Source organism: Dreissena polymorpha, chromosome 9 (assembly GCF_020536995.1).
Source record: "Dreissena polymorpha isolate Duluth1 chromosome 9, UMN_Dpol_1.0, whole genome shotgun sequence".
NCBI lineage: Eukaryota > Metazoa > Mollusca > Bivalvia > Myida > Dreissenidae > Dreissena > Dreissena polymorpha.
The window spans coordinates 56516290-56528393 of record NC_068363.1 but is presented as its reverse complement, the minus strand read 5'-3'; the positions used below and the strand labels follow the sequence as shown (position 1 = coordinate 56528393).

General features: G+C 38.9%; 1 protein-coding gene across 1 annotated transcript; it reads right to left on the bottom strand.

The window, feature by feature from the left end:
* Positions 1-3269: 3269 nt before the first annotated feature.
* LOC127846066 (uncharacterized) lies at positions 3270-11774 on the bottom strand. Its single transcript, XM_052377244.1, has 7 exons — positions 11765-11774; positions 8468-8579; positions 8192-8375; positions 5875-5971; positions 4315-4601; positions 3996-4187; positions 3270-3680 (listed from the first exon to the last, which is right to left on the bottom strand). The coding sequence occupies exons 1-7, from the start codon at positions 11772-11774 to the stop codon at positions 3270-3272; spliced, it is 1293 nt and encodes a 430-aa protein (XP_052233204.1).
* Between the last annotated feature and the right edge of the window lie 330 nt (positions 11775-12104).

Here is a 12104-nt window from a genome sequence, read left to right as displayed (position 1 = left end):
CAAACACTTAAAGTATCACATACGATTTCAAATTTCGCCCCTTAGAATACAAACAGAAAGCACAAACAATTGTATGACGATAAAAACTAGATCTGTATCCATGAGGAATAGAGTAACAATGCGCGCAGGCTTGGGCAGAGATTATGGATTTTTAATCTGCTTAAAATAATAAGCAACTGGTTCAAAGTAACATCAGATTATATCATTACATTGCCAATATTGTTAAAACATGCTATGTTATTACTTATTTTGTGTAACTAAGGTCTACCCTGACCAGACTTTAAGCCTATACACAGTGGTGGACGTAGTGTTCCGCTGTTTACGATCTTTCTTCACCTGATCATGAGGCTGCTAATTGATGTGATTCCAGTGACATGAGAGATGATAAAGATTTATTGTGAGCGAAAAATATATCAAATGTATTCCGGTTTTCCGAGATTTAACTTAAGTTATAGTAGATTCAAATAAATCAGTGCACGTTGACCTATGAGACAGGTAGACCAATAATGCGCACGAAAAGGAAGCCTGGCATAGTGATGGGCTCCTTCTGCGAATGATAATTATGAAGAAAACCTTATATCTTCCCGCTCTATGCGCGCTGCCCAGCCTATGCTGCTCCCCCCCCCCCCCCGACTTCGGATAGTTCGTACAGTTATGAAGAGCGAAATTAGGACTGGCGTCCGAGAATACATTCATGACATTCACATGGCCACCCTTTAATGCCCCTGTCTGCATTGCTGCATGGCCCGCATTGGCACGCCAGCACTTCTGAACCACACGCTCCTCCCGACCATCTTCCGCCGATAGTATATCCGCAGGGCTAGCTTCGAACATATAGTGACGTGCATAAAATCTTCTTGGTCCATGAACACAGCGTGGGAAAACAGTCGAGACGAGGGTAAACTGTACTCAATGAAGGAAAAGTCTAAAAGAAATGTATCTGCGGGCGACTTCCAGTACCGGATTTCCCATTAGACACAGTAGGCAACTGCCTATGTGCCCCACGATTTTTAGGGGTCCTATGGGTGCGTCACGTATTTTTGTTACTTACTTCCTAATCTAATGGCTTCATAAAGCCAATTCTTTTAGGTCAATGTTATGTTCCGATCAAAGGCTTGTCATTGTCTTTAATAAAAAAGACAATTCAGTTATAGTTTGGATTTTTAGTTGAATTCCCATCCAAAACAGATGACGAATTAAGACACGCACCCGTGTATACGTTTTATAAATGATTTTATCTTCATAACATTGTTAATATATAAATATCTGCTTGAAAAGAAGAAACTTACACTGTTTTTCAAGCTTACACATATAGGGGCAAATAACGTCAATATGCCCTTTTTAAACACCCTTATTTGTAATCATATTACAGGTAATTTAATGCACAGTTTAAAAAAAGGAATAACACAAACAGTAGCTGTTATAACAATTATTTTGTTCAAATATTTCCTACTTTTTCGATATGTAACTATCCAGTAACACTGGCAGACGGCTGTTTCCTTTTCCTTAGGAAACAACTTTTCTTTAATGTGTAAATCTTCCAAACGTGAAATGGCCCCTTTAAATATTGAACTGAAACGACTGCATTCATCTTATTGTACATGACAGTCTTGTATACTGTATGGTCGTTTATTGCGAGACTTATGTTTATGCTTTTTACTCCTTCGCTACAAAATGATATTGTATCATAAAGTACCATTTACGCAACACGTTTTTTAACAATCGTTTAATCATGAAAATACACTTCAACAGCGACCAGAAATATGTTCATATCATAGAGGAAACAAAAAGGTGTTCACTAAAAGGGTAGTTGTGGTACAGCAATGAGGATGATATCTACAGGAATGTACAGCACAGCAGCATCGCGGCGTAACAAGGCCCAACATCCACTAGGATTCATCTGAAATTAATTAATTTAACCCATTTATGCCTAGCGTCTTGAAAAAAATGCCTTTGCAACAGAGTAGACCCAGATGAGACGCCCGCATGATGCGGCGTCTCATCTGGGTCTGCGCTGTTTGCTTAAAGAAATTATTTGTCAGAAATATTCTAAATATAGAAATAAATATACTAGACATCCCTTATTTTGGAAATAAATTGATCCAATTTAGAAGGATGGGAGAGTCCACTAGGCATAACTGGGTTAAGTGAGGCCTGTAGTGAGAAATACTGATTACTAACATCTATCATCACACGTAGTCAAATAATAACAATATAATAATAATTTATATAAATAACCACTCTAAAACAGTAATTTTTTCAATGATTACTTTAAAACTTTTCAATTCATTACATGTATATTCTTAGTCCCCCCGCCCTCATCACAATCAGCAGCAGCAACAATCATTATCATCACTGTTACTATGAACAACTACCATTAACAATACAAACCAACGTCATTCTTTATCTCGTCATCATAATAACCATAGCAATCCTCACAATTATTAATCCTTAAATTATAACTATTATTTTTATCATAATCATCATCATCATCATCATTATCATCATCATCATCATCATCATCATCATCATCATCATCATCATCATCATCATCATCATCATCATCATAATCATCATCATCACCACCACAACCGCCATCATAATCTTCATCATCAATCACTATCATCACCACAACCACCACCATCATTATCGTCGTCGTCTTCGACAGCATCATCACAATTGTAACTTGACCATTTCGTATTCAAAAGCTATCGTCTATCTTACCTTTTTGTTAAATGTATAGTTGGGAATCTTCCGGTTACACCACTGTATAATGTAAAATGCATTTAACCCATTTATGCCTAGCGTCTAGAAAAAAAGGCATTGGCAAAACAGCGTAGACCCAGATGAGACGCCGCATGATGCGGCGTCTCATCTGGGTCTACGCTGTTTGCTTAAAGGAATTGCTGTAAGAAATATTCTAAATATAGAAATAAATATACTACACATACCTAATTTTGGAAATAAATTGATCCTATTTTGAAGGATGGGAGAGTCCACTAGGAATAAATGGGTTTACAATACAGTTTTATAATGCAAGGCCGCATATGCAGATGAAAGGTTATTTGCTTTTGGGAGTTTCATTGTATGCTACATTGAAATTTATTTAAGTCTCAGCAAATGTTAGGAATTTTGTTACTTCGTATATTATAAAAATTATAATTGAATAGCCTAATGATTTTATAATGATTTAAAAATATCCGGTTTTATTTTATTCAGCTATGCATCAATGCTTCATAAACGACTTGGTTAAATTGTCAAAATTGTTGTTAACCATTGGCATGCTCACCTTTGCCCCCAAGAGGCGGATCCGATGTTTCCGGCCGTCCATCCACTGGTTCCGATGTTACCGATCCCCGATCCGGTTCCGGTCCCCCAGCCACTGGTTCCGATGTTTCCGTTCCCCCAGCCGGTCCCCCAGCCAGTTCCAGTTCCAAAGCCGCTGGTTCCGGTTCCCCAGCCGTTGGATCCGACGTTTCCGGTCCCCCAGCCGGTTCCGGTTCCCCAACTACTGGATCCGAGGTTTCCGTTTCCCCAGCCACTGGATCCGAGGTTTCCGGTCCCCCAGCCGGTTCCGGTTCCCCAACTACTGGATCCGAGATTTCCGTTTCCCCAGCCACTGGATCCGAGGTTTCCGGTCCCCCATCCTGCGCCAACGTTGCTACCTCCCCAGCCGCCTGCTTATTTATATGTTGAACGTGAAAAACGTGTTTTGGAATTGGCACCGTTGGCGAGTGTTTTGAATATGATTGAAACATATTGACGAGAACGGTGGTGAGAAAAAAAAGTATTATAGCCATACATGTTTATTGAATTCCAACAGATTCTACAGACGACTTATGATGTTAATAACACAAGTGTTGACATCAGTACTCGTTTGTATTTATATAGATTGCATCAACGTATTCTTAATTAATTTTATCAACGCTGATCAATACTTAATATCATGTACCTGTCAGTCCTCCGGCCCAGATACCGTTACCCAAACCACCGACGCCCAATCCAACAGGCCCAAGACCGTATCCACCGATATTACCACCCAGACCGTCGAGCCCGCTACTGAATCCACCATATCCGCCTGACAAAACGCTACCAAATCCGCCAAATCCACCCGACAATCCGCTACCGTATCCGTCAAATGCACCAGTCAGGCCGCTTCCAAATCCGTCAAATCCACCCACAACCCGCTGTCAAATCCACTTGACAAGCCGCTTCCGTATCCACCCAATCCACCGCCAACTCCACTCACCCATCCACTACCGATTCCACTGGACAGGCCGCTTCCATATCCGCCAACTCCACTGCTTAACCCACCTGAAAGGCCGCTTCCATATCCACCAAATCCACCACCGACTCCTCCTGATAGACCGCTTCATATCCGCCAAATCCACTACCGAATACACCTGACAGGCCGCTTCCATATCCGCCAAATCCACCTCCATATCCACTACCGATTCCACCTAACAGGCCGCTTCCATATCCACCAAATCCACCACCTAATCCACTACCAAATCCACTACCAAATCCACTACCAAATCCACTACCAAATCCACTTCCAAATCCACCCGACAGGCCCTTTCCGTATCCACCCTTTCCTTTTGCTGGAAAATACGATGTATTCAGTTGGTAAAATCGAGTCAAAACCTTTTGTTTAACGATGAAGGCAAGCTTAACTTTACTATCGTTTCAGTTAAGTATTCACGCTTATAAAACGAGAGCTAAACAAAACACATAATCGAAATATTGTTTATGAGCAAAACATATACATGTATTACAAATGAGCAAGTCTCTGGGAAAACTGGGATTCATGCATGTGCGTACAGTATTGTCCCTGATTAGCCTGTTCAGCGCTCACAGTCTAATCAGGGACGACAATTTGCGCCTTGACTAAATTTTCGTCCAGAACAGACTTACTTAAACGTTCACAATCATCCCTGCTTACTGCACAGGCTAATCTGAGACTACGTGTTACGAACGTGCAACTTTTCACGTTTTGGGAAATTGACAAAATAGAATAAAGTGTTTCAGATTCACAAATGTCGTTGCAGGTATTGTACTTGCGAGGAAACAATACTACTGAACATTTACCATGCTCAAAATATCCTTTATATGCACCTTTTGACGATTTAAAAACCTGAAAATGATAAATTGTAAGATTGAATAATTTTGAAAGTTCTGTTGTGATCATTATATTTTGCGCCACTACAATGACTGCTTATATAAAGTATAAAATACGCATAACCCTGTATGATCACGAATGCCTTTACTCCAAAGGATCAGTGGTTTAAGCCAAATTGAGAATTTCTCTCTTTTTTCTTTGAATGTATTCTTTTTTCCTTAAGCTCTTTAGTTTAAATGTTAATATTAATCAATATAAATTTTAAAGCAATTATGACAGACTACAATACATGCCAAAATCTGTAAAAAGGTCCCTTGAAGCCCAGTTTTCCAAGAGTGCGGCCCAAATATTGTTTATAATTACAAATATAATATTTTGTTAAAAGAACACGTAAACGTATTGTAATAAAAAGCTGCTCCCACAATCACCCCAGGAAACCCGATACCTTGCGGGTCGTGTAATACCATTTTTTAAGAAAATTTGTCAGAATTTTTTCTACATGTAGGCCAATACCTTTGTTATCAATGTTAATACACAGTTGTTTCAAATTGGACTTTGAAAATTTAATTTTTCCCATTTACTTACCCTATGTAAGTTCATGCCAAAATGCACAGCACTGTCCCCTATGGTATTACACGACCCGCAAGGTATCGGGTTTCCTGGGGCGCCACAGTTGAAGCTCAGTAAAACAAATTTCCTCGCTCTTTGCTTCCATAAATCAAGTCGTTACTTTAACTGTTACCGTGGTTACGTACCAACTGGAACCTTGGCAACTGTCAGGATTTCCACGGGAATCGGCCTAGGCACTTTAACGACCGGGACCACGGGAATGGGGATCGGGTATCGCGGTACCTGGAACGTAGAGTCGAGATATTAAGGTTACATTGTACCGAACAGCGCAATGAAACAGGTTACACCCCACTAGAAAACGGGTACATTCCTCTAGAAAACTGCCGAAAAAACAAGGTGCTAAAACAACCATTTTGATTAGTGTCGCGGTTTTCCTATCGTTGTGCATGTCATAACTTTGCATTGCTGGCACCGATTCTGTTTTGAATGCCCTTTAAGAAAAGGCATCATCATGGGGGTTTCAATGTGCAAAATGCTGCATTTATTTTTGCTGAAAGTGGTCGCTTTTACATTGAATTATATAAGGAAAATGTTTAGTAAATTGTGACCTAAAAGCATAGTAACTAAAAATGTAGCAGAGTTGCTCGCACCGAACACATATGCAGTGGACGAGGACTGCAGGCCCGGACTGTTGTACATAAGGTAAATCGGTAAAAACCACATTTAAATGGTCTTTTTTAAGGACTTCAAACAAAAAAGTTTGTTTTGTTAATTATCATTAATTATCGGTTAACAGAATAATTTTGATTCCTTTTATACTATTTTCATGTTCTTAAACGTAGATGGCATTTGTTTGTGACTAATGTAAAAACCATGTGCCATTTGGACAGTCTGGAAGGTATTGTGCGATGCGTTTGAAGGTTATGATCAGGTGACGATGCCATAAAGTTAGTACTATTTCCAAGAAACCTTCAGACAGAGAATACCGTAAAACGAACGTATCCGGTTTGCGAGAGATTGATTCGCACAGCATGTCGTCGTGTAACCTCCTACCAGCAGAGATTTAACAGGATTGACCTTGATCACATCACCGCCGGCGTCATTCTCCACGAAACCGTAATCATGTCACAAGTTGTGAAACAAATGTGAACAAACGAATCTGTTTATTAATGCCTTTTCACACGACATGTTATGTTTATGGGCCAATATCAAACATGGTGATGACGTTAAAGGGCGAATACTATTAGCATGTCTCTGGGAAAACGGAGCTTGTGCGTAAAGTGTTCGCTAACTTTCCGCTTTAAGTCAACTTTCGTTAAGAAGAGATTTTTCTTAAAACGAAAAATACCACACAAGCGGAAAGTATCGTTCCTGGTTAGCCTGTGATGGATACACAGTCTAATCTGGGACGACACTCTACGCACATGCATAAAGCCCCGTTTTACCAGTTCGAGGCTCAAATAGATCACACATTAGTTGTGTTCTGATAAAACTGGGCTAAATGCATGTGCGTAAAGTGTCGTCCCAGATTAGCCTGTGCAATCCGTACATGCCAATCAGGGACGACGCTTTCCGCGTTTAAGACATTTCGTTTAAATGAAGTCTCTTCTTAGCAAAAGTCCAATTTAGTGTCATAGTCATAGTGGGCGTTTTGTTAATAATTTAATTCACAAAACGGCATGATTAATTAACTAAAATGTATAAACTCTGTGAAGAAAACGTCCATTTCCGGTGTTCAAAGTTCACCGTCAGCCACAAATGTCAGAACTTGTATAGCTTCAGGACTTCGTAAGGATGAGCCAATGGCAAACGCCCTATGGCCATGCATGTACATTTCAGTTGTCATCTACTGGTCAATGTAAGCGCGTCTTGAGCGGATTTGACTAACCGGATGTGACTTTTAATGACAGCAATATTTGAGGGAAAAAAATCCATCCATGTGCAAAATAATAATGAAACAGAAACACAACTGGCGTTGATTTCGTCTGTTTTACGATAACATTAGTTAGTTCATGCATACACAAGGAATCAATCTTGCACATAGCATTGTCCTTTTGAAATCATTAATGAACGGAACACTATGTAATGCACATATTATAATCTGCAAACACTGCTCCCTAAAATAATACATATTGAATATATTAAACTCTTCGTATATAAAATAGACACATATGAGTCGCGTTCTGATAAAACTGGGCTTAATGCATGTGCGTAAAGTGTCGTCCCAGATTAGCCTGTGCAGCCCGCACAGGCTAATCAGGGACGACACTTTCCGCCTAAACTTGATTTCGGTAAGGAGGGACTTCCTTGAAACCAAAAATACCATAAAAGCGGAAAGTGTCGTCCCTGATTAGCTTGTGCGGACTGCACAGGCTAATCTGGGACGACACTTTACGTAAATGCATTAAGCCCAGTTCACGCTGGTCTGGAGTTAAGTTGGCCGCATAAACCTCATGTTCGCACGGCGCGGCTCATAATACCTCATTGTTATTGTGTATTTACCGGTAGGAAAGGAATTTTGCCGATTCCCTTGCCGTAGCCCTTTCCGCCGCCAAACGATCCATAACCGCCGCCAAATCCAAGACCGGAACCGCCACCGAAGCCAAGACCGGAACCATACGACCCAAAGCCTCCCAAGCCGCCGTAACCAAGACCGGAACCGTACGATCCAAAGCCTCCAAAGCCGCTGAACCCAAGACCGGAACCGAAAGATCCATAGCTTCCAAGCCGCCGTAACCAAGACCGGAACCGCCCCCGAACTCAAGACCGGAACCATACAATCCGAAACCTCCCGTGCTGCCGAATCCAAGGCCGGAACCGTAACCGGTTCCCCTAACGGTCACGCTCACCAGAGCGAGGCAGAGAAGGGAAAGCACTAGTGTCTTCATCGCTGGAAACACGTGAACATAATTTTAACCCAATTATGCCTAGCGTCTAGAAAAAAAGGCCTTTGCAACAGCGTAGACCCAGAGATGAGACGCTGCATGATGCGGCGTCTCATCCGGGTCTACGCTGTTTGCTTGAAGCAAGTTCTGTAAGAAATATTCTAAATATAAAAATAAATATACTAGACATACCTAATTTTGGAAATAAATTGATCCAATTTAAAAGGATGGGAGAGTCCACTAGGCATAATGGGTTAAACATTACGCTAAATAAAAGTTAAATAATAATATATATGACCAGAGCTTAGCATAGCTGTGCAGGAAAAGACTAATCAATATGTTACAATCGTTTGTAATCACAACTTTTAAATTCATATCGTTGGCTTTGAAACTTATTTAGGAAATACGGCCACATATCCTAAAAACTTTTAAGATACTGTATGCCATTTATGCTATCTAATATGATACTCGCTAATATGTTAGAATAAAAATGAAAACAATTACTGTTGTTAAACTACTCTGACTCAAAAACTGCAGTCCCGAACATGGGATCCCTTTTCTTCAACAGCAAACGACAAATTTAATTAACAATTTAATATGAAGACGTAGACTTTCTATGACATACATCTATGACTAGAAAATTAAGAATTTATAATCGTTTACGGCCAATTATGTGCATGCCTTTCATTTTAGGGAAAAACGTATAATATAAATGTCGATTGTTTTGAGATCGTATTTTCAAGTTGTCGTGTATTTTTTCATAAGACATGGCCACAAAAAGCACAATAAAGTTATATAACCTAGTCACAATGGAATCGAAATGCCGTGTCTCTGGGTTACTCTTCCTCAATGCATGTGCGTTTAGTATCGTCCAAGATTAGCCTAGACAGTCAGCGCAGGCTGATAAAGAGCGACACTTTCCGCCTAAACTGGGTTTCCGATTAGAAGAGACTACCTTGAAACGAATCATTCCTTAAAAGCGGAAAATGTCGTCTTTGATTAGCACAAGCTAAACTGGACGATACTAAACGCACATGCATAAAGGAAGGTTTTCACAGAGCGCGGCTCAACTAACTTGTTTTTTCGGAAATAAAAAACTTAGTTGTTTCAGTGCGTTGAAAAACTGTCTTTACATTTTCCCCGTCATATTTCTTACTTGTTGTTTATTGACCGATAAATGACCCTAAATTGAAAACTATTTACTCAAATCAATAAATAAATTATGTGATTTCCGTCAAGCGCCTCTGAATAACAACCTCTAGGTTTAAATCAAACGCGAGAAATTAAAACAATTTGTTCGTTAACAAAAAAAAAAACGCACATTGTAAATCGACATCAATTTCGCGGACACCTGTGCAAAAAGTTGTTGATTTTCTACTAATATCTCTAAAATATGGTTGGTAGGTCAGCCATACTTTTTGTCCAACTTTTATCCATCTCCCACGTTAATAATCTAATTCATGGCAGGACTCTTCCGAATTTCTATGCAGCATTATTTTGGTATGCTAGCATTAATGTTTATGAATATGATTCCTCGAGATGATCGAACAATCAACCCGGAATACAAAATAAAGAAACAATCAAATTATTATGGGAACGCATACTTGTCGCATATAGAACCATCCGCTAATAACATTAACGTGATTTGTTAACATATCATTTAAAAGAACCCCAAAGTAGAATAAAATAAAATAAAGTCAGCGCTTTAAATACGATTGACAAACGTAATATTGCAACTAATGTCAATGATGACAAATTGTGGTATTTCAATGAGATTGTTCACTGATTACGGAATCGAAAAAAAAGATAAAATGTATTACTACAAAAAACTGTAACGTCTTGAATAATCTAAGATAAATACAAGAACTGTTTGAAAAACATATGGTTTCATTGGGATTCGGACCCGAGGCCTTTAGAAGCAAAATGTTACGCGCTACCACAGCCCATTCAAGCTGAGGAATTAACAATTTATTATATTAATATATATATATATGAGTCGCGTTCTGAGAAAACTGGGCATAATGCATGTGCGTAAAGTGTCGTCCCAGATTATGAAGTCTCTTCTGAGCAAAATTCCAATTTTCGCGGAAAGTGTCGTCCCTGATTAGCCTGTGCGGACTGCACAAGCTGATCTGGGATGACACTTTACGCACATGCATTTAGCCCAGTTTTCTCAGAACACGATGCATATTATGTATTTCGAGCGTTGATTATCCCAAAACAACATTTAAATATGTGTTATAGTTACAAGTTTTAGTTCGCTTGTTTAACTATAATGTAGATTTAATCATTAGTTTTTGACTCCATGCCACTAACTTTTTTCCGATATTCAAAATAAAATATTATTGCCGCACGCGTGACACTAAATGTTGTTTTATTGTATCTGAACCAAACTTCCACGATCCTTTCTTTCAGAGAAGTAAAATATCACATTTGAAGTAAGTTGAACAATCAAAAAGAAAATGATTATACTCCCTCTTTTTTATTCGTCGAGGGTTTATTTTACACTATAAACATTGATAAACGAGTTAAAAAATATATTGTAAATACACATACAACAAACGTTTTCAGTTTTTACTTCAGAATCATACATTGACCGTATATAAATCTTAATAGCTAAAGAGATAATTAAGTTGTCCAAACTTTTCTGACTTTATAAGGATTTTGAAACCATCGTCACTTATTACGAAAATGAATTATGAAGTCATCATAACAAGTAAATATTAGTGTTACCGCAGCATTGAAAACCAAACAAACAAACAAACTAGCGACCAGTTTTTTAAAACAAAGGCCCCTGATGTCAGATGAGCGTCAACAGTCAATAACATGAATACGAACAAACTCAGTTACCTGTTGTTGTATGATCGCCGGTCTCCTCACTGATTTTCCGGGCGCGGTCTCAATTTTATACATACTGTTGTACGCATGCGCTTTGAGTAGTTTTCGAATCGTTGGGATGACCCTACGGCAAGCGAAACGCGCCTGTCAATATTTTAACGAAAGTGCCGCTATTAAGTGGGCAATTAAATTTTATATTGCAATAAAATAATTATTATTGAGAAGGTTTCATACAAAATGAAATAAACAGCTGTGGGGATTTCCGTAACTGTCCAAGATTGAAGCTACAAAAATTGGCTGGCGTGCGTTAAAATATAGTAACCGTTAACTTTCAATTTATTTTAATATGTACTTTTTGCCATTTTAGTTAAACGCTTGACCGTCATGGAGCTTGTTACATAACGACGTCGGATAACGTTACTTTATTTACTAATACGCAGGTAACGTATCACTGCCAACGTTCGTGAATGTTTGACCCTTTAAGTGATGACTTAATTTCTCTTGCAAACGAGCATCTTCATTTTAAACGCAAATTAACGCTTTAACAATAATCGAACGCACGTAAGTGACTTGTATTCAATGCAAAATAAATACCCTTTTGATGTGCTAACGGTAATTGTTTTGGAAGTTAAGATAGATATTCGAGTCCTTCATTTATTTGTGCTTCAACAAGCAAAAGGAACAAGCAAAAG